Source organism: Cibotium barometz, chromosome 45, assembly GCF_041138505.1.
Source record: "Cibotium barometz isolate CiBa-2024 chromosome 45, ASM4113850v1, whole genome shotgun sequence".
Classification (NCBI taxonomy): Eukaryota; Viridiplantae; Streptophyta; class Polypodiopsida; order Cyatheales; family Cibotiaceae; genus Cibotium; species Cibotium barometz.
Window position 1 is genome coordinate 16453981 of NC_141090.1, and position 21621 is coordinate 16475601.

Consider the following 21621-nt stretch of genomic DNA (forward strand, 5'->3'; position numbering starts at 1 on the left):
GCCATAGTCACAAGGGATGGGGGACGGGGACGGGACAGGGGATGGCCATAAGTAGGGAACGGGGACGGGGGAGGGAACGACACTCAAAAATTACTTTTTTTAAAAGTTTTTCTACTCTACACTTATTCTACTTTGGAAGTACATCCAAATGAGCACAAATTTACACTAAAATGGTAAGCTTTTGAGTCCTATTAACAAAATACGCCAATCAAAGAGTGAAGGCGTTGACGGTTGATTGTATTAATAATTAAGAACATAGTTGTTTCTCGTATGCGTACGAACCTGTTCGTACGTACGAGTCGTACGGTACGATACCGTACGAATTCGTACGATATCGTACGGTACGAGTTAGGGGGGTTTTTTTTTTTTTCCCCTAAATTTTTTTTTTCCTTGAAACAAAAATTCCAAATGCTAAAAAAAAATAGAAACCCTGCTGTACGAAGATCCCAAATGCTCGCAATACTTCGCAACTTTCGTGTCCACTCAGTATTCCATATGGGGTTGTGGAGAGACCTAAAAAATCTGGCGAGGTAGACTGTACACTTGATTGGTAGGATGAGAGAATCTTGCTACATCACTTGGGGATCCCTGGTATAGGTAGGCTAGACAATTAGATTCTCAAGTTATGCACAAGGGAGAACATTTGGACATGGCCATTTTGATCTAGAGAGGAGTTCCTAAACTTATCACCCTAGATGCACTCCTCGTATTTGTGCAAGGATGGTCCCTTAGTCATAAACGCTACAGTGGGAGACCTTTGGTATTGCATTACCCATCCAGGTTCTTTTTTGGAGACAATCGGGAGATCCAACCGGGAGAGACACATATTCATGTACTGGTTTCTCAAGCACTGTAGACTCCTCCCCTCCCAACCTTCCCTCACATTCAAGCTTGAAGCTCCATAGCTTGTAAGTGTAAAAAATAAAAACCGTATTTCATCGTACCGTATCCCAAAATTTCATATCGTACCGAATATTCCCGTACGGTATCGTACCGTACCGTATCGTATTTTCGTACCGTGACAACTATGATTAAGAAAATACAAAATGAGTCATGACTCAAGAGTCAAGACTAAGTCTTAAGGAGGCAGAATACATGGAAGGACTCAAATGAGTTAATGACAAAAAGTGCTACAGCCTAGAGGCTAGAGGCTATAGCTAAGTAGTAAGGCCCATGAATCATGATCCATGAATGATCATCCATGTGAAGTGCTCGCCTCATGGTCATGGGTAGCTTGTCTCAAATGAGCATCAAGCTCATCCTCACTCTCATCCTCACTGGCATGCTACTGCTGCACCTCATCCTCTTGGTGCTCTTCTTGTTGACTCATCTCCCACTTGGTGAAGGATCTGCCTTCTTAGTCCCGCTCTTGCAAAGCATTCGCAAGTTCGCGTTGACGAAGACAAGGTCATTGGACGCTCCACCCCGAGTTGGTTCCTCTTCCTAGAGGCAATGTCACAGTCACAAGGGATGGGGGACGATGACGGAGGAGGGGGAGGGGGACGGGACGGGGGACGGCCATAAGTAGGGAACGGGGACGGGGGAGGGAACGACACTCAAAAAATACTTTTTTTTTTAAATTTTTCTACTCTACACTTATTCTACTTTGGAAGTACATCAAAATGAGCACAAATTTACACTAAAATGGTAAGCTTTTGAGTCATTAATAATTAAGTAGATACAAAATGAGTCATGACTCGAGTCAGGAGTCAGGACTAAGCCTTAAGGAGGCAGAATACATGGACGGACTCAAATGAGTCAATGATAAAAAAGTGCTGAAGACTAGAGGCTAGAGGCTAGAGCTAAGTAGTAAGGCCCATGAATCATGATCCATGAATGATCATCCACGTGAAGTGCTCGCCTCATGGTCATGGGTAGCTTGTGCCAAAGAAGCATCAAGCTCATCCTCAGTCTCATCCTCACTGGCATGCTGCTCCTGCACCTCATCCTCTTGTTGCTCTTCTTGTTGACTCATCTCCCACTCGGTGAAGGAATCTGCCTTCTTGGTCACGCTCTTGTAAAGCATTCGCAAGTTCGCGCTGACGAAGACAAGCTCATTGGCACGCTCTACCCCGAGTCGGTTCCTCTTCCTAGAGGCAATGTGGCTGTAGGTACTCCAAAGTTGCTCCAAGCAAGAGGAGCTGACGGCCTGGCTAAGTATGCGGATGGCAAGCTGCTGCAGCTCCGGTCCATCTGAACCAAAGTCCTTCCACCATAGAGCAGCACCAACTTTGGAGCGGTCAACCTGTGCATCATGATTGCCATAGGAGCCATGAAATGACCTGTACATCGAAAGCTGGTCCCTGATCTTGCGCCTAACCGATGCATCAGGCACAAGACGATCCAAGATGATCCTCCATCTAGCGCTCACCTCCCGGTCGCTCTCCTGCTTGTTGCCTTGGAATTCTGGGTCCACCACATAAGCTGCTGCATGCAATGGAGAGTAGTAGGAATTCCACCTTCCTAGACACAAGGCATGGATCTCCTCGTATCTGTCTTCGTCAGGCACGAAGTCTTTCAACTTCTCTATCATGCGATCCATGGCCTCGTAGACCTTGCCTATGCATGGTTGCATAGCGTTTACAATCCTCAATAGGTGGACTATGGGCATCACCATAGCATTTGTGGTCTTCACACGCTCCCACCAAGAGGCGTCATCCGCCCGTAGCCTACACTCTTGACCAGTGTTTGTATGGGACTCTTGCATGGCGACAAACTCGTCGCTAAGGAAAAGCCCCCTCAAAGCACCGCTACAATTCTTCAACCGGCCCAACATGAGAAAGTTTTAGGCAAACCGGGTGTCGGAATATTTGAGGAGAGAGAGATAGGACCTCTTGTTGAACTCATGCCGAAGTCCTTGGTGGTTGAGGACAAAGGAGACCATGGTGTTGGCCTCCTCAATGAGCGGGCTGATCCATGGTAATGCCCCAATGTCCTTGAGGAGGTTGTTTAGGCAATGAGCCATACAAAAGGACATCGTGACATGTCCATACATACCTTGGAGAATAGCTCCCGCCGCCCTATTGGAAGGCTCCCCATCCGCAACAAAGCCCACTACATGCTCGGGGCCAACGATCTCCATGGTGGTAGCCCACTCCACCGCAAGCACATCCACGCTCTTCCCAGTGCTGGATGCATCATGAGATGAGATGAAGTACATCTCTCCATGGGAATATGCAACCATGCCGTGAATACTCCTCTTGTGGGTGTCACTGCATCCATCCACAATGAGGGAGACTCCGTTCCTCTCCCATTACCGCTTTGTGTTTTCGGCCGCTTGCTCTACAATGCGCTTCTCCTTCTCGAGCAATGTAGTGCGCAAGCTCTCGGATGAGGGGGGCGTATAGGTTGAGCCATACTCCCCGATCTTCTTAACCATGACCTTGAAGTATTCCGACCTATTTAAGAAAGTAATTTACTAATGAGAAGGGGACTAGGATGATGAAAACATGAATGATGAATTGGCAATGATCGATTGCACTTACCTAGCCGCTTGAAAGGCAATGTGGTCGTGGAAGAAGAAGCAGGCCACCGCCATATCCACCTCCTCCTTCAACTTGGGGTTCCAATTCTCCCCAAGTGTAGATTGTCGTCGTGGTAATGGTCGAGAGGCCGTGGAGATGGAGGGTGCCGGCGTCGTAGATGGAGTAACATTCCGACTTGATGGTGAAAAGGTGATGGTGTGCATGATCCCGATCCACCACATGACTCCATTGTAGAGGCTTGAGTTTCTCTCCCCATCGTCGCGGGATCCACGGCCACTCGTGGTGTCCTCCTTGTCACTTCGACCGCCTCGTAGACGCTAAGCTTGTCAAGAAGTTCCCGTCTCTTCTCGGGCGTGACATTCGTGCAAAACCTCACCTCATGCCCACTCTCATGCAAGAGGTGGGCTCGCACTTTGTCGGCGCCACCCGTTCGCTGGTACGGGCAAAGCTTGCATACCCATGGCCGAGAACCGCCTCCATGAGCGGATGAGGTGTAGTTAACCTTCTCCCACCATGTCCATCCCGTTGTCCTTCTACGGGAAGCCCCGGCACGTGAGGAGGATGCCATGGTTGAAGATGGCTTGACTCTTGAGCCTTGAGGAATGAGAGAGAGAGAGAGAGAGAGAGAGAGAGAGAGAGAGAGAGAGGCCTAGAGCCTGGAGGCTTGGAGGTTGGAAGATTCAAGACTCAAGAGGCTTGAGGGAGGTGAACGGTGGGTTTAGACGAGATATCCACTTCAAGGAAGGGGATTGGGTCTCTCAGTGCATCATGAAACAAAGATTGAAACAAGTGGGCAAACATTGTCCCAAGCTTTCATTCCATAGTTTTGGCCCTTTTCCAATAGTTAAGAAGATAAGTGATGTCTCAATGAAGTTAACGTTGCCTACCAGTTGGACAATGCATGATGTTTTCCATGTTTCTTGGCTAAAACCATATGTTGGTCCAGAAGTGTTTGATATTTCAGATGAACAGCAGCCAGACGTGGTAGACGAGGCAGAAGTGATTGAGCCTGAGCAAATCCTTCTTCATCGATGGAAGCATGGTTCCGGTCGATGGATTCGTCAGTTCTATACGACGTTCCGAGATCGAGGCACCCACGAAGCCGTATGGCTCGACGAGGAGTTCTTCCAGGAGTACCCCCAGTTATTGGCGGACTACTTGGAAGCCATGAACCTGCCGCCAAGCTAATCAGGAGGGAATGTCACATGCACTCTGCACTCAGTGCATGATGACAAGATGGCTCATCATCAGAAGTGCAGCAGTTGTACAGTTTTAGAACCCAATAGGATGATATTTGTCGTACGCTGTGACCCCATTGTACATCCTCAGTCCAGGATAGGCACGAGCTACGTAGGTCATTCCTCAGCCTTAGTGGGCCAGTCAGTCAGTCAAGTCCCTTAACCCACTTGGAGAGAATCATTCATGCATGTAGAGTCAGTAGAAGCCTTAGGGTTTGCATCAGAAAGCACTCTGCATCCTGCATAATATGCATTCATATGCTTGTGCATCATTTAGAACATCCCCAAAGCCTTAGGGAATTTACTGGGATTTATCTGGTATTTTTTTCATATTTATTAGTATTTATTTAGCATTATTTGCATTATTGGGCATTTATAAATATTAACTTTATTAAATGACCAACCTCCAGTTAGTATAAATAGGCTTGCCTAGAGCCTCTTTTCTCATTCAGTCTTCATTGTGCTAAGAGCTCTCCTCCTCCTTGCTTTCAGCCCAAGACTAATCCAGCCCTAGAGCTCATAAGCTTGCTTCTCCAGCCTTGAGAACCCTTGCTTCAGTCAGCCCTAGGCGCCTGCTATCAGCCTCCAATCAGCCTGTTTTCAGCATCAAAGCAGCCCTGATTCAATCCTCTACAGTCTCTAATTCAGCATACTGTCAAGCCTCAGTTCAACGCCAGCAATCAGCCTGCAGCCAGCCTGCGTTTTCTGTCTAGCAGCAGTACATGCATGCGTTTCTGTCCAGCAGCCTCAGGACCTCTGCGTTTCTGTCCAGCAGCCTCAGAACACCTGCGTTTTTCAGTTCAGCAGCTTCCTACAGGTCTGCGTTTCTGTCCACAGCAGTTTCCAGCCCTGAATCAACAGTTTACAACAGTTTCCAGCCCTGAATCTGCTGTTTGCATCAGTGTCTACACTTCTATGCATCATCCACACATGCAGCAGTCATCTGGTGAAGGTAACACAGCATTCATAAGTGTTTTCAGCATTCTAACATAGTGTAGAACAGTCCACCTTCTTCTTCTCTCAGCCTCAGGTGTGCAGCCCTTCCTCATGCCCTTGGGAAGAGTGCATAGGCTCGAGATCAAGTCATCGAGGTGTTTCTATAGCAGTGTACAGATCAGCCACTCTCCGATCCTCCGAGATCTTGCGTTTGGCTTATCTACAGTCCACAGTCATTCTCTCTAAAGAAATAAAGCAAATACTATCTCGTTATCGGGATAGGGGGCCCTTCAGTGGGTAATTCGGGACCCAATCTGGTGTATAGTTCTCATCTATCTCTCTCTCTCATCTCTTTAAAGTTTGAAGTATTGAAATGGATTGCTAAACTCACGAAACTCAGGATATAGAAGACGGTGTGAGCATTTGTGTGATAGGATCTTCCAATACAAAGACTTCCACTGCATATCACAGCATATGAGAGAGAGAGAGAGAGTCTAGATAGTAGGGCGGTGGCCTGGAACTTGGAAGTTGGAAGTTAGAAGAAGCTTGAAAGCTTGAAAGTTGTGTGTGCTTGTAGCCTTGTAGAGGCTTGTTCTTATATAGATAGGCAAGAGAGAGAGGCAAGCCTCAAGGGCAAGAGAGAGAGAGAGAGAGGGCCAAGCCTCAAAGGCTCAAGGGCCAAGGCCCAAGCAAGTAGTGACTGCAACGGCTGGAAACGGCGACTACAACGGCTACAAACGGCGGGCGCAACGGCAGAAAAACGCACAAACGGCTCCCTGCCGTTCTCTCACAGAACCGTCCCCCACCGGCGTCCCCGTTCCTGAGGCATCCCCGTCCCCGTCCCCTGTGAGTGACGCGTCTTAGGGGACGTCCGTCCGTCCCCTGCCGTTCCCGTCGCCGGTCCGTCTCGTTTCGGCGTCCCTCCGTTCCAAGCACTCGTCCCTTCCGTCCCCTGTGACTATGGGCAATGTGGCTGTAGGTGCTCCAAAGTTGCTCCAAGCAAGAGGAGCTGACGACCTGGCTAAGTATGCGGATGGCAAGCTGCTGTAGCTCCGGACCATCCAAACCAAAGTCTTGAGCCTTGAGAGAGAAATGAAATGAAATGAAATGTTATATTAACGTCTTCAAAAGGCCATAATGACCTATGAGACCAAAAGTTACATCATGGTGGATCTGATACAATGTCTGGATAAAAAAACCCAGAAAATGAAAAATAAAGATGATACTACTGGCACCTAGAAAATGAAACTGGAACTGGAAGGTACACTATGGAGGTACCTCCATCTCATAATATGTGCCGCATCGGACACTGGCGGATCTCCTCAATATCCTCTGTGGTCAGCACCCTGACTGGGTGTCTCGCATGCCTCGCAAGAATAATCCGAATCTGCCGCTGCAACCTCCGTCTATGCTGGGATGCCCTCCTCCGTGGTCGTGGGCGTCTGGACCACCCAAGCTCAATCGCACGATCAATTAGTGTACCCCTGGTGTGGGCGGTATCCATGTCCTGCTGCTGCTGTGGTCCATCTGGCGCAGAGAGAGAGAGAGAGAGAGAGAGGCTTGAGCCTTGAGCCTTGAGATAGAGAGACTAGAGACTAGACTCTAGAGTCTTGAGTGCTTGTGTGAGAGCCCAGAGGCTTGGAAGTTGGAAGACTCAAGAGGCTTGAGAGAGAGAGAGAGAGAGAGAGAGAGAGTGAGAGAGAGAGTCTAGATAATAGAGAGTAGGGCCTTGTGTGAGAGGCTTGGAACTTGGAAGTTAGAAGAAGCTTGAGGGAGAGAGACTAGAGAGAGTAGATACACTCATAGAGTGTGGCTTGCCGCTTGAAGCTTGAGGCTTGAGCAATGAGCAAACTTGCAAAGTGCCAAAGACTCAAGACTCAAGAGACTAGAGAGAGAGAGAGTTGGTTGAAGCCTTGAAAGTTGAAGGTGTGTGTGTGTGTGCTTGTAGCCTTGTTCTTATATAGATATTAGATAGGCAAGAGAGAGGCAAGGGCAAGAGAGAGAGGCAAGGGCCAAGCCTCAAAGCCTAAAGGCCAAGGCAAGAGAGAGGCAAGGGCCAAGGCCCACCAACCCTCAAGGCATCCCCAAACGGCCACCCAAACAACCATAAACGGCCAAGGCATCCCCAAACAGCCACAAACGGCTAGAAATGGCCAAAAAAAGGGGCAAAAAAACAGCCGGGACAGGGCGCAACGGCTCCCTACCGTCCCCCACAGTGCTGTCCCCCACAGCGTTCCCTCTCTTGCAGCCGTGCCCGTCCCTGTCCCTTGTAGAGTCCAGGGGGACGTCTGACCGTCCCCGTTTCTGACGCGTCCCGAGACGGCGTCTTGGCCTTCCAAGCTTCCGTCCCTTCCGTCCCCTGTGACTGTGATAGCAGCCATCCCAATCCTTGGTGGAACACCTGATTCCATCCATATGAAGAGGAGATCATTCTCCATAGTGAGGATTCCGAGCTGCTGGATTGGTTGGAAGCTAGCCATGCCAGCACAAGAAACAAGCAGAACACTCTGAGGTGATCAGCCAAGATGAATAAGTCACCAACCATCACAGAAGGAAGAGGATCTCCATTTCTTCGGATGGCAAGCGTTCTAACAGCACTCAATAACCTGCTCATGCCCCTGCAATGCCTCCCCAAGCAGCCAACTCATGCACAACACCCTAGCTCCCTTCTTGTCACGATCCTGTCAAAGAATTCAAACTGAAATCAGGAGCAGGTTCCCAATCCATACTCTTCGCCTCCAAGTGCTGGGATCACCCCATCTTGCTACACCAGGCTCATGTTAAGCTTATAGGTCTAGGTTTACTGTGTCTCTCCATTTTAGGGTTTCATCTTCAACAAGGGACTTCTGCAATTTTGAGATTTCTATCCTGTTTTTAAAGGTTTTTCCATCAGATTTTTTTTCACTTCTGGGATGCTCCATCTAGGTTTTTAGTGTGCACGTCCCCGCTCATACTCGTCCACCTCTCCAGTGTCCTGTGCCCCCTTCTTTCCTGATTGCCTTCCGTTATTAAAAAAAAAACAAAACTAACTTGTCTCTCTCTCCTACTCGCCTCTTCCCCACACCATCACTTTCTGGCTGTCTTCCTTGCCCCTTCTGTCTTCCATACCTCCTCATGCTCGCACCCCCTCACTCCCCCAAAATCTGAGGTGGCGAGCATGAGAAGTTGCCATATGGAGGGAGTCGAGTACGTAAAATGGCCACGTGAAGAGAGGCGGGTAGGTCCTGCTCGCCCAGCGCCCACTTGGTCATACTCGCCCGTTTCATCATCGCCATGCCCCCCCCCCCCCCCCCCCCCTGGCAACTTTTCATGCTTGCCAGGCCACCCTTGGTTTTCCATATCAGTGGGTGCAAAGGAAATCAACACAACCTCTTCAAGATAGGATAGGTGGTTGTGATAGCACCTACAAATCTCCTTGTGTTGACCTTCCCAAAACATGTATTGAATCACCAGTTGTCCCAATTTCTCCTTGTTACAGAATTCCACCATCAACTTGTGTACCTAAGACAAATCCAACTTTACATGAGTCTCCTTTGAGCATAGATTCTAGCACTTCAATGCCTAAATCCTGACGAGTCGTCGGATACAAAGCACACTTGAAGCGCTTGACCAGCTGCATGCTGATGCAAAGGCCGAGTAGAGAGCGTTTTCGTAAAACTGCTGTAGGTTTGTTGGCAATGCCCAAGTACAACTGGTGCACGGCTGTTGCTTGGAGACGATCCACTTCCGAGGTGCGCTTGAGCTGCCTGGAGAGGAGCTCTTTGAAGAAGTCTGGCCGAGAGCTGATGGGCATGCACCCGCCGGTGATTTCGACCTACACATCTGTCTGCAGCTCTGTATTTGTTTTCGTTGGTTACTCACGGGGATGGTGAATTCTTTAGTCCCGGAATACCACCTTGGGGTGCCCACAGTGGTAGTGTTACGGTGTTACAGTGGTACACAATGTTGCAGTCTAAGATGCTGCAAGTGTGGACACTCCAACGAGAAGATTCCGAAGCGCACCACTCCAAGCAATTTAAGGCATCGCACCCCAAGAAAGGAGATGTGCACCGTGCATTTGACACCTTCTCTATATTATCTTAAGGAAGAATTTCACAAAGCTGCCATGTGGCAAGAATTTGGAGGTTCGAGAAGGGGAGGAGGAGGTTTTGGTAGAATTTGATTTTGGAAGCCTCAAAAGATGTGCGAAGCACGGGTTCCCAACTAGTCCAAAGAAAGGAGATGCTCACCAACGGTCATCACTGATGGCATCTTCGTGACTCTGGAGTTATAGGGCATTCTACCTTGTTCAAAGGGAGATAGGCTATTCTATAGCTCCACCTTGCCCATTGCATGGCTACTTTGTGCTATCCCACTCCACTTGAGTTCTTTGTTCACTGTGTCATTCCATCCTAAGCAGGGTGTGTTATCCCTGAGTACGACCACTGTTGAGTGTGCACAGTGCATTGAGTGGTGTTTGTAATTGCTGGTTCGTAGTAATACAAGTGGAGTACATTATTCTTGTGCGTTGTTCCTTACGTGTTCCTTGTTTGTCCAATTTAATTAAGTATTGCTCAAGTAAGTGTGTTATGCCACCGTTTCTTCTTGCTCTTCTGTCCTGTGACTCCTGTGGGCATACTGTACAAGAGTGAACCATCATATCCTTCCAGGTAACCTGACATGCTACACACAACTCTAGTCGAGATGCTATTGGAGGAAAACAAAGATCTTAACTCAGATCTCTAAACTAAAGGTTGTGCAAAACATCCTAGTTTTTGGGACGTTTTTAAAGGCAGTTTTTTTTAAATAAAAGTATTAAAAAAATTATTTTTAACATTTTTTTGGGACGCGTTTTTTTGGTATATGAATGGTTAATGTTGAATGGTCATTGGTAAATCAATATTAAAGTTAATGTTGAATGGCATTGCCACTGAATGTATTATCATTATGATTTAATGAATTATGATAGCCATATGCTTCAAATTGTTTACTCTTGAGCTTTTATGCACAAGTTCAACTTTTATACATGAAATCTGTGGTTCCTAGGCTTAAAAACTATATATATAGGCCAATGAGGTGATAGCTTAAGTGGTGAAGGTGTTCGCCTAGGACCAAGAGGTCCTGGGTTCAAAACCCCCCTTGGTGCTTTCTCAGCAACATCACCTACGAGTGGATAAATAAACGCTTACGAGCGACCGCCAACGGATGGTAAAAATTTGATAACTATAGAAAGATATTGGGCCAAAGGCCAATTGAGAAAAACTATATATACAGGCCATAATTATAGCTTTAAAAAATTAATAAATAAAAAAAATAAACTTCCCAAAAATAAAAAAAAACATTTTTAAAAGTATAAAACTCGTATAATACTTTCGTTTTAAAAACGTCTGTCAACTATTGCTACAATGAATAGCCTTAATCTAGCACGACCTTGTCAACTATGGCTACAATGAATAACCTTAATCTATCACGACCACTGCAAAGACTTTCGGGACAGATATCATACACACCCTTTGAGAGAGATGGGAGAGCCTCATAGGCAACTCTGATAGATGCAGCAGCGGCGTGCTGCGTTTCTAGCCACATGGAACCGAGGTCCATTCTTCATTATGAGACCCGAGCCTACTTGTACACGGATTAAAGCATGCTTCGACTCAAGTTCAGGCATCCAGGCTTCTTAGTAAGTTGTTGTTTGGAAGCCATTCTGTAATACATGGTACAAATTCGCACAGCTGAATGCTTCACTTTGGCCAACATGAGTGACAAAGTTATCTTGTGGCATGATTTTCTGTGTATGCATGAATTCAAGGTATAGTGCTAGTGTTGCATATTGCAGGCTGTGTCAGTAATGAAAACAGTGCAAAAACTTACTGACTTCAGTCACACAGAGCTCAACCTTCAGCAACTGCTTCTTGATGCACAAACGAGATGGTTGAAGCCTGTTGAAATATGTGAAATTTTGAACAATCACAACAAGCTTAAACTCTTCGAATCTTCACCAATCAAACCTCCAAGTAAGTGTGGCTTGTTTCTTAATAGAGAAGCTAAGGATCAAATAAATTCCCAGTGGCTGCAAAGCAGTTAATGTGTTTTACATAAATGGGTTGTAGAAATAGAGGTTCAAGAAATTAAGCCCAAGCTTAGTTAGCTTGCTATTTGCATTAAGAGGATGGTTAAACCTAAAAAAACCAGGTGGTTTCGTCTTCTAAGACTCAATGTTATCAAATGTAATTTGCAAGGTGGTTCGCTATTTCTGTTTGATCGCACCAAGCTTCGCTTTTTCCGAAAAGATGGCCATAATTGGAGGAAGAAGAAGGATGGAAAAACCATCCGAGAAGCTCATGAGAAATTGAAAGTAAGTTTTATTCATCATGAGAGGCTTTTTGTAATTTCAGTATCTCACTAAAGAGAAAGAGTGGTTGGGCCTGAAAACAAGTTTTTTCTAATGTATATCAGAGGCTTTTGTGTTCTTTACTTTACCTTTTCAGCGTCTCCTTCAACTTGAGTCCAGACTGCCATTGTATGTGGTAGATTGTCCATTGCAACATTGGGACTGCTAATTAGTTATTGCATTAGCCTCTTTTGGCAAGGTTTTTACTAGTAACGACTCATGAGTTATTGAAGCACGAGATAAAACGCAACTATGTGTGTGTGTCTCCCTCTCTATCTGTCTCTCTCTCTCTCTCTCTCTCTCTCAGGATCGCGTCCACGACTCCCTCACCATCGGCAGATTCAAGCCATCATTGTCCGCCACCGGAGGAGTTTACCGCGACGATTCAGCGATTCAGCTTTCAGCTCTTAGCTCTCTTAGAATGTTACTATTTTCATTCTTTCTTTCAGATTTGTCATGATGAGACATCATCGTCATCAGTTGTACCTTGTTTTGGTCTCATGGGCCATTTCGGCCTTTAGGAGACATTAATATATCTTTCCTTCTTTCTTTCTTTCTCTGCTTGATGATAACCATTGCATAGTCTTTCCAAAAGAGCTGCTGTAATTGTGCCAGACAAGAAAGTTTCCAAGCTACCAAAAGGTAGTTGAGCTACTTGGGCTGCAGAAGTGCTTACTTCAGTATGCTTAATTGTGAACTAGTTTCCCATTTGAGGAATGTGGGTGCCCTTTATATGCAGGCCTTGACCTGCTATGATGCACTTTCATGCTCTAAGGACGTTACAGGCATGTACACATCCTTCCCTACCTTAGACCAGACAATGAGCTAGGAACTATTCTTGATATGCCCGTCTCCACATTGAGATTAAAAAGTTGCCTTGTGTTGTAATAATTGTGCTGCAAACGTCTCTGGCTTGTTAAATGTTAAGTTGTGCTCGAAAAAAACCGGCCATCAGTGTGTTTTTCACTGGCTGAAATTGAAAAAACTGGGCTAAGAACACTCTGGAGTGCATGAGCTCCCTGTACTGTTGTGCACCCTCCTTTCCTGCAAACCTGAGTGCTTCTTCCTTCCAGTCATTCTGCCCGCCTTTCACCTCACCTTCCCTTCTCTGTTCTTCTGCGCGCATCCTTCTGCATGCCATTCCCTTCTGCCATTCCTTCCCAGCCCCTTCCTTGCCTGCCCCTTCTCTGTACTGCTGCGCACCTCCTTCTGCCCCCGCCATTCCCTTCTGCCATCTCCTTGCCAGCCTTTTCAAAGGGGGATGGCAGGATGGAAAAGTTGGGGAGGTGTGCCAAAGCTGGAGATCCCATCAAGTAGTCCACGGGGCTTGTACCTCCTAAGTAAGGGAAGGAGGTGAGGGCGTCGGAGGAGGGCCATTGGGACATCTTGTTATAGATAACAAGACTATGTGCAGCTTAGGAAGTTCCTCCCATAAACTGGGACCTCCTCAGGGTTTTGTGATGATCTCTGTAACTCTGTATCAGTGTCAGTGATGTCCAGAAGTGTAGTTTGATAGGGTCGTCCAGATCAAGTAATGGGACTTAGTGACTCCTTGTCGTGGCATTGAAGTCTCTCCATAATATGCCCATATAATGGTAAGTACGGTGATGACTGACCATGCTTTGCGGCGTAAGGATTGAGTGTTTGGCATTCAGGCCGTAACATTAGTTAAGTAGAACAAAAAAAAGAATTTTCCTCTGTTCACCCTAAATGCGTAGGATGGTAAAGTGCTCTCCGAATTGAGCTGGGGTGTAAGCGCTATGTGCTCCTCCCCAAAATAACACAACAATTTGGATGACTCTGTCCCTAGTAAGCTGTAGCCACACCCAAAGATATCGTGCATCTTCGTTCTTCCAGACAATGTTGAGAATCTGTCGGAGGTGGACAGCTACCCCTCATGAGCCACATACTCCTAATAATGTGCGGGTCTCACCTCGGAAAGCTATCTCCCACTCTAACCCGGCTATGTATGGTAAGCCCCTCTCAGGGCTTTGATGAGTCTCTGAAAAGAAAATGACATCCCTGCCTGTGAGAGTCTTGCTCAAATCTCCTGGATTCAACCACAGGGTACCATTGCAGTTCCATAGTGCTAATCTCAGGTGTTTGGTCTCATAGACCCGGCATACCTATTACGGCCAATGATAATGACCTTGCCATTTCTGTAGATAGTCCACTTGCGTGCTCTACGGGCCTCATGAATTGTCACCATTGGCTCACGCTTATCCGCCACCTGTGCTAGTGTCATGGTTAGTTAGTACGAAAGGTACGATACGGGATAAAATACGGTACTAATTGGTACCTTAAAATTTTTTGAGGTACGGTACGATATTAGTACGTTAAAAAAAAAAACTTCCTAAACTTAAAAATTGTAGACAAGAAGTTACAAAATAGTAGAACCATGAACATAATGTCATCATGCCATTAGAGTACAAAATTGCTACAAAAGGATAGGCCAAAAACTCATGGCATGGGCGACCGCCAACATGCGTACATACATGATACTACATACTACAATACATCATCGATGGGCTAGAAGGAGATAGATGCCCAATTATAACATATCAAAAGTCTACATCATCACCAACATCTGCATGATCATCAACATGATCACTACATGAGTGTCCATCAAGAGAGTTCTCTGAAGAGGACTCTTCGAAGGTGGACGAGACACTCTGGGGATCATTCTCGCTAAGTAGGTTGCCATCATCATCAAACAAGGGCTCTCTAGGCAGTGGGGTATCATCATGAGGGGGCAATGGAATATCATCATGAAGGCGGGGATTGGAGCTCGAGGATCCCCGCCTCACATATGTGCGAAGGCCACCCTTTGCCGATGTCGAAGGCGGAGGCCTATGAACTCCAACTGCTCGGCCCCGTCTATGCTGACTCCTGGTGCTGCGAGTATCTACTGCCACAAGCTCACTATAGAGCTCCATGAAGATTGCCTCCTCCTCATCAGGTTGTTGATTGACACTTGCAAAGTTTTCACTTGTCAACGTGAAAGTATCAACATTGACCTACACATTAAGGCACAAAAGTTAGAGTCTGTACAGTGTACACAAAACTTAAAAGTTATGAGTCATGACAAGTTAGAGTCTAGACTTGTCACTTACCTGCTTGGGACTACCCATACTAAGAATGCCCTGCATCATGCACAAGTTAGTGCAGCAGTAGACCAACCGCTCCAACTGCCGTGTGCTCAGTCGATTGCGTATCTTCGTGTGTATGAGAGAATAGGAACTCCAGTTCCTCTCACATGCACCCGTAGAACAATCCTGGGCTAGGACCCTTAAGGCTATGGGTTGGAGATGCTCTAGTCCATACCCAAAATTGTCCCACCAAAAAAGGGGCTTCACAAGTGACTCCCTCCTCCAGCAAGTGGGAGACGAAAAGGAGGTTTGACCTCTCTGATCAACATAGCAGCCCAACTCCTCTAGAAAGGCATTGTGCTCATCAACTGGCACAGCTCGAAGCATATATGCATCCCGATCTTGTCGAAGCTCCCTATCGGTGCAAACTACTGGAGAATTGTAGGCTGGATGTACCAATGCTGCAAACCCGTGGATTGGTTTGTGCATCCACCTCCATCTCTTCTGTGCAATCTCCATGATTTGTGCTCGCTCGTCAGATGTAATGTTTGTGCAAGCCTCCAACTCCACAAGGGCAGCTCTAAAGAAGTGGACAAGAAGGCCCATGGTGGACCCCTCGCAATCTGTCATCCGCAAGAGCCTATAGAATGGAGTCATAGCAATGACAATTGCTCGGACTCTAGTCCAAAATCTCTCCTCTAGGCAAAAGCGTTGCATGGCTTTGGCCTCTTCAGTGACGTGCTCATCCCATTCGTTCCACATGGTGGAAACAACTGTCTGGCGAAGGGCGGGCCTCACATCGTATAGACGCTCCAAAACCAGCCACATGTAGGCAAAGCGGGTGGCCGATGGCTTCTTCAAGTCAAGCTTGCTATGCTCACGAAACATAGCAAGCACCTTCACCTTTAGCATGAAGAAGTTGACAATAGATGTAGCTTGTTGCACAATCCTCTTCACCCACCCGAGCTTCGCCACATCCTCCATGAGTAAGTCAATGCAATGACTCGCACATGGAGTCCACACAATGGTGGGGAATTCCTCCTCAAGCAAGCGGCCCATGCGTCGACAATTTGATGCATTGTCGGTGATGACTTGCACCACGTTTTGAGCCCCAACCTACATGGTAGATAAATCATATGAGTTGAGGGCTTTGCACAAATGACAAAATCAGCCACACTTAAGTAAAATAATGCTTACCTCTATGATCGCTTGCCTAATATGGCGGTAGATGAAACTCCCGGTAGTCTTTCTCCCCCTTCTCCCGGTGTCAACCGCACGCAAGAAGTATGTGCCAAGCGGGCAAGACACAAGGATGTTGATAATGCCACGCTTCCTTTGATCACTCCATCCATCTGTGAGAATAGAACATCCATACTTCGTCCATGCGGCTCGAATCGGGTCAAGGGCTCGATCAATTCTCTCCTTCTCTTCATCAATCTTCCTCGTGCGCATAGCCGCGTAAGAGACCCCCGTCCACCCCTCACATGGGCCCACATTCGCAATCGCCGTCACCATCTTCTTCCATTGCTCCTTTTGGAGTACATTGAAGGCAAGATTGCATTTAATAATGGTGCGAGCAATCTCTATCTCCGCAAGGCGTTGCCGCTCCTTAAGGAATGCAACCGAACCTCTCACACTACCCGTGACTTGGTGGAGAGAGGGTTGCACCCCTTCACGCTCCACCACCCTTTGCCTTTTGCCCGGTGCGGAGGCGGACCGTGCATCCGTGGAAGTGGCAGTGGAGGATACACCAATGAAAGAGCCGGTGGCCGCTTCATCATGTGCCGATGGTGGTGCTGGTGGTGGTGCCGGTGCGTGTGTTGATGATGCTCCTCTACTTGAATTTGAGCCGCCGCTCCACATTGAGGCAATGCAAATCAAAAGCCTCATGCTTCTCCCGAGGCATGATGGATAAGAGAAGGGCTAAAGCGTGGAGTAGAGGAGAGAGCGTAGAGAAGATGAAGTATGGGAAGAGCTTGGAGGAAGAGAACTTGGAGTAGAGGCTCAAGTGGGATGGAAGGAGCTTGGAGGAGGGTGGAGGAGGGTGGAGGAGAGGCTTGGAGTAGAGGCTTGGTCCTTGAGGCTTGGAGTAGATGGAGGGTGGTGGAGGAGAGGCTTGGAGTAGATGGAGGAGAGGCTTGGTCCTTGAGGCTTTTATAGAAGGACTCAAGAGAGATGAAAGGAAAACAAGCAAAAAAACGGGCAGAAAACGGCTACTTCCAACGGGGAGAAACAGGCAAATTTCGTACCTGATCGTACGGATCCGTACGGTACGATTTGTACGTACGGCCAGATCATACGGATCCGTACGGTACTGTACGGTACGATTCGTACGTACGGCCAGATCCGTACGACGTACGGAACTAAGCATGGCTAGTGTGAGATCATCCCCCATGTACACCTGTGTGCCCCTGAGGGCAGTCTATCTAAGAAGGCCTTTCTGCTGGTGGCACCGGGAAATCTGATGATGGGGGGACCGCTCCCGTGTCATATCCTTCCCTGCCCTCCATATATCTGCAAAGTGGGGGGCGATCCTGTCCACTTCTATCATCTGGCAAAGCGTTGCACTCTACACATGGAGGGCCCTATCCTCCTTGTGTTTCAATTTGGGCATGGTCCTGGATTCATCTAGGTATATCCTTATGCTGTATTAACGGACATGCAAATTTCACATTGTGAAGTTTTTGTCCAAGTTGCAACTTGTTGATATTGTGTTAATTCTTTCTATCTTTAGTGGTGCATATGCCATATCAACTACCTTTTTGTTGTAATAATTCTTTCTATTTGTTATGATCCTTAGTACTAGGCTTCATTATGGCTGAGTCTGCCCTGTATCTGCGGAGCTCTGACAGAAACTCAGTACACAGATCTTTGTATGAATGTATGCTCTTATGTGTGTGTGTGTGTGTGTGTGGGGTGTGTGTGGTGTGTGTGTGTGTGTGTGTGTGTGTGTGTGTGTGTGTGTGTGTGTGTGTGTGGTGCGATCCTGCTCGCCTGCGACCTAGTTCGCCTGCTCGACTGCTCGCCTGCGACCCAGTTCGCCTATCGCCTACGACCTTGTTCGCCTATCGCCTGCGACCTTGTTCGCCTGTTCGCCTGCGACTCACTTTGCCTTCGAAGCTGCGACTCTACTCGCCTGTGAGCCTGCGACTCTGTTCGCCTGCGATTCCTGCGACTGTCCTCGCCTGCGTCTCCTTTCGATTCTGCTCGCCTGTGACAACTGTCTGTGAGCCTGCAATCTCGCATCTCCCTCCTCCTACTCTGTGTGTATGTGTATGTGTGTGTGTGTGTGTGTGTGTGTGTGTGTGTGTGTCGCTGAGATCTTCGCACGCCATCCTCTCTCCCCGTACAGTTTCGCCTTCCTTTTCAGGTTTAGTTCGCATTTGCAGATTTTCTAGAGTTCGAAGTCAGTTTCAGAATTCCAGTGTATAGAGCTTTTTTTTGGTTCGCATCAGCAGAAGTCAGTTTCAGTATTCCAGTAAACAGAGCTTTCTTTTTGATTCGCATCAGCAGAAATTTTAAAGGCTCCTGTATAAAGCATACAGCTTTCAAAAAAAAAAAAGTTGTTTAGCAGTGTTGTACAGACTTTACTCTTGCAATTATGTCTGAGACTGTTGTGACCTATGCTCGCCGGGATAATGCTGCAGACAGTAACAAGAGGCAGCATGCTGCAATTGAATCTGTCACCATGATTAAGCAAGATTCGTCGGATGCACAGTTTGTATATGAGGCTTTATGTGAGGACTTTGTAGACAGTCGTGTCAAATGGAAGGACCCCCCTCCTTCTTTTAGTTACAAGATTAAATTGCCGACGATTGTGTCTCCTCTGCGTAGATACTCAGAGAAAGGGATTATTCTCTTCTTTCCAGGTAAAATGCCTTCTGCGCAAGAAGTAGCTCAATGGATTCAGTCCATTCTAGGTGGACCCTTTGTAGATGGAGTTCACTTTGCAGCAAGGGGTTTTTATGATGTATTACTGTCTGATGGTCAATATAAGCAGCAGATGCTTGAAACTTCTCCCCTTATGTTTGGTGTACAGTTGGTACATGTGTTACCTTGGTCCCCGACCAAGGACTATCAGTCCTTGACTAGGCATCGTTGTCCTGTTTGGGTCGAGGTCGTGGATTTTCCGGAATATTTGAGGGAACATTTGCCAGGTATAGCAGCCACTCTGGGCAAAGTGGTTTGTGCACCTCGTCTTACAGGAAACAAAACAGATTTTGCATCTTGTGGGATACGGACCATGAGCAACCACTTGCAATTGCTGTTGAAGTAGAAAATGTGCGTGGCATGGGTGCACGTTACTTCAAATTAAATTGGGGAGTCTTTGCAGGTGCTTGTTTCACTTGTCATAAGTTTGGGCATATGGCTTCTGAATGTCCTTCTCTGCTGCATCCTCCGCCGTTATCTGCTGTACCTCCCATTTCAGCGAATGAGCAGCCAACTCAAGTTAAGGAGATACCAACAAATCAAGCCACTCGAAATACTCAAAAGGAGAAAGAGAAAGGAAAAGCTAAAGTTATTCCACAAGTTGTTTCTTCTTTGGCAGTGCCTAATCAACCTAAGGATAAAGGAAAAGATAAAATATCTTCGGCTGAATGGAAAACTCCGAAAAAAGCTACTATGGTTCGTCGTGCTCCCATTCCTTCACGTAATTGGACTGCATCTGCCACTATTGCACAGTCTTCCACTTCATCGACTATGCTTTCTAGAATATGGTCGGATGTAGTTCGAGGTGCTTCCTCGAGTATGGATGCCGATGTAAATGCTTTGGATATGTGTGTTGATACGAATATGCATGAGTCTCTCTTGATTCAGGGCGAGGGCTCTCTCCCTGATTCAATTGTTGTTATGCAGCATTGATTTTGCTGGCTGTTCACTGTATATACCTTTGTACAGATTTGATGTTTGATGCTCCAATAAAATGTCTTTCGTACAATATTAGAGGACTTTGTGATCCTAGTAAATTTAGGTTGTTTTGGCACTATGTACATAAAATGCAACCTCATCTGGTGTGTGTGCAAGAACACAACCAGCATACCTTAGTGGGTCAATCAGGTCACTTTGTTGGTTATGATATATTTTATGCGGGCACTCAGCATTACTCGGGAGTTTTTATGCTTGTTAAGCATGATCTGCAACCAATGTTGGCCTACAATGATTCTGCTGGCAGATGGATGGTCATTCAATGTTTATTGTATGGACAAATTTATGAATTTGCAGCAGTTTATGCACCACAAAGCTCAGCTGACAGGGCAAATATATGGTCACAAATGTTGGCTTATCCCTGGCTCCATAATGCATTCCTTTGTGGAGATTTTAATAATGCTCCATCTCCTGAATTTAATTCCACTGGAAGAACTCATATGCTTGGAGCTGAACGCAGAACATGGAATGATTTGCTCTCTTCCTGCAATATTTTGGACCTATGGCAGCATGTATTCCCTCGTCTGCAAGGGTTTACTTTTAATCACAATGCTTTTCCACATATCTGGACACGTCTGGATCGCTGGTACTTGTTACATGCTGACCAATATGATGATTTTGTTTGCAAACTATGGATTGATCGTTCCATGTTACTCTCTGATCATTCTTCTTTATGGTTAGGCCTTTATTTTGATATGCCACAAGATGTCTCTATTCTTCAGAAACATAGGCTGTTGCTTTTAAACAACAGTTATCTTGTGCATGCTGATTTCAAGGAAATGGTTTTGCAAGCCACTGAGCCTTTGCCCCTTCAAATGCATGAGGATATTGACATTGCTTGGTTTCAATTTGTTCAGCGCATGCAGGCTGTGATCTGTGATTATGGTCGTTATTACATGGCCGACTTGCGGGATCGGATCTTGCAGGCTAAAGAAACATGTCAATCTATGGCTGATCTTGCTCAGTTTCGGGTTTTAAATACTAATGAACAAGAATCCTTAATGCAGGCTAAGCATTTCGTCATGCTAAATGATCAAAGAAAATTGCAAAAATGGTTGACTCGTTCGCGACATCGAGCTATCATAGATAAGGGTTGCTCATCCAAAGATTTTTTCAAAAATCTACATGCTTCAAGACAAAAGGAATGCATCAGAAGGGTGAAAAAATCTGATGGTCAATGGACTCATTCTTTGTCGGAGCTCTCATATATTGCTAGTCAGCATTTTGCAGCTCTTATTGCTAAACCGGCAACTACTTCATCTGACATACTTAATGCTCGTTATGCTTTATTGCATCATGTTCAGCCCATCATTTCTCCACAGGATGCTTTGGAATTAGAATCTCCGTTCACTGATATTGAACTTAAAGATGCTTTACGTTCAATGGGTTGATGGAAATCTCCCGGATGGGATGGATTGACAGTGGAATTTTTCCATGCTTTTTGGCCTCAGCTGGAACAATCATTGCTGTATATGATCAATGAAGCTTGGGCAAATGATGTACTACCATCTTCTTGGAAAGAAGGATTGGTTAAGCTTTTTCCTAAACGGGATCTTTGTGAAGCTTTTTCTGATTGG

The 21621-nt window shown here is 46.4% G+C and overlaps 1 protein-coding gene across 6 annotated transcripts in view; it reads left to right on the forward strand.

Moving 5' to 3' along the window:
* The window catches only part of LOC147612498 (calmodulin-binding transcription activator 3-like), an 84438-nt gene that overhangs the window by 4973 nt on the left and 57844 nt on the right, over positions 1–21621 (forward strand). For all 6 annotated transcript variants that reach the window (XR_015263466.1, XR_015263465.1, XM_086783121.1 and 3 more), the window contains exons 2-3: positions 11527–11652; positions 11878–11993. Coding sequence is in view for 4 of the 6 variants with exons in the window: in XM_086783121.1 (XP_086639247.1) it covers positions 11527–11652; positions 11878–11993 (242 nt within the window). In the remaining 2 variants the exon portion in view is untranslated. The remainder of the gene's footprint in view (positions 1–11526; positions 11653–11877; positions 11994–21621) is intronic.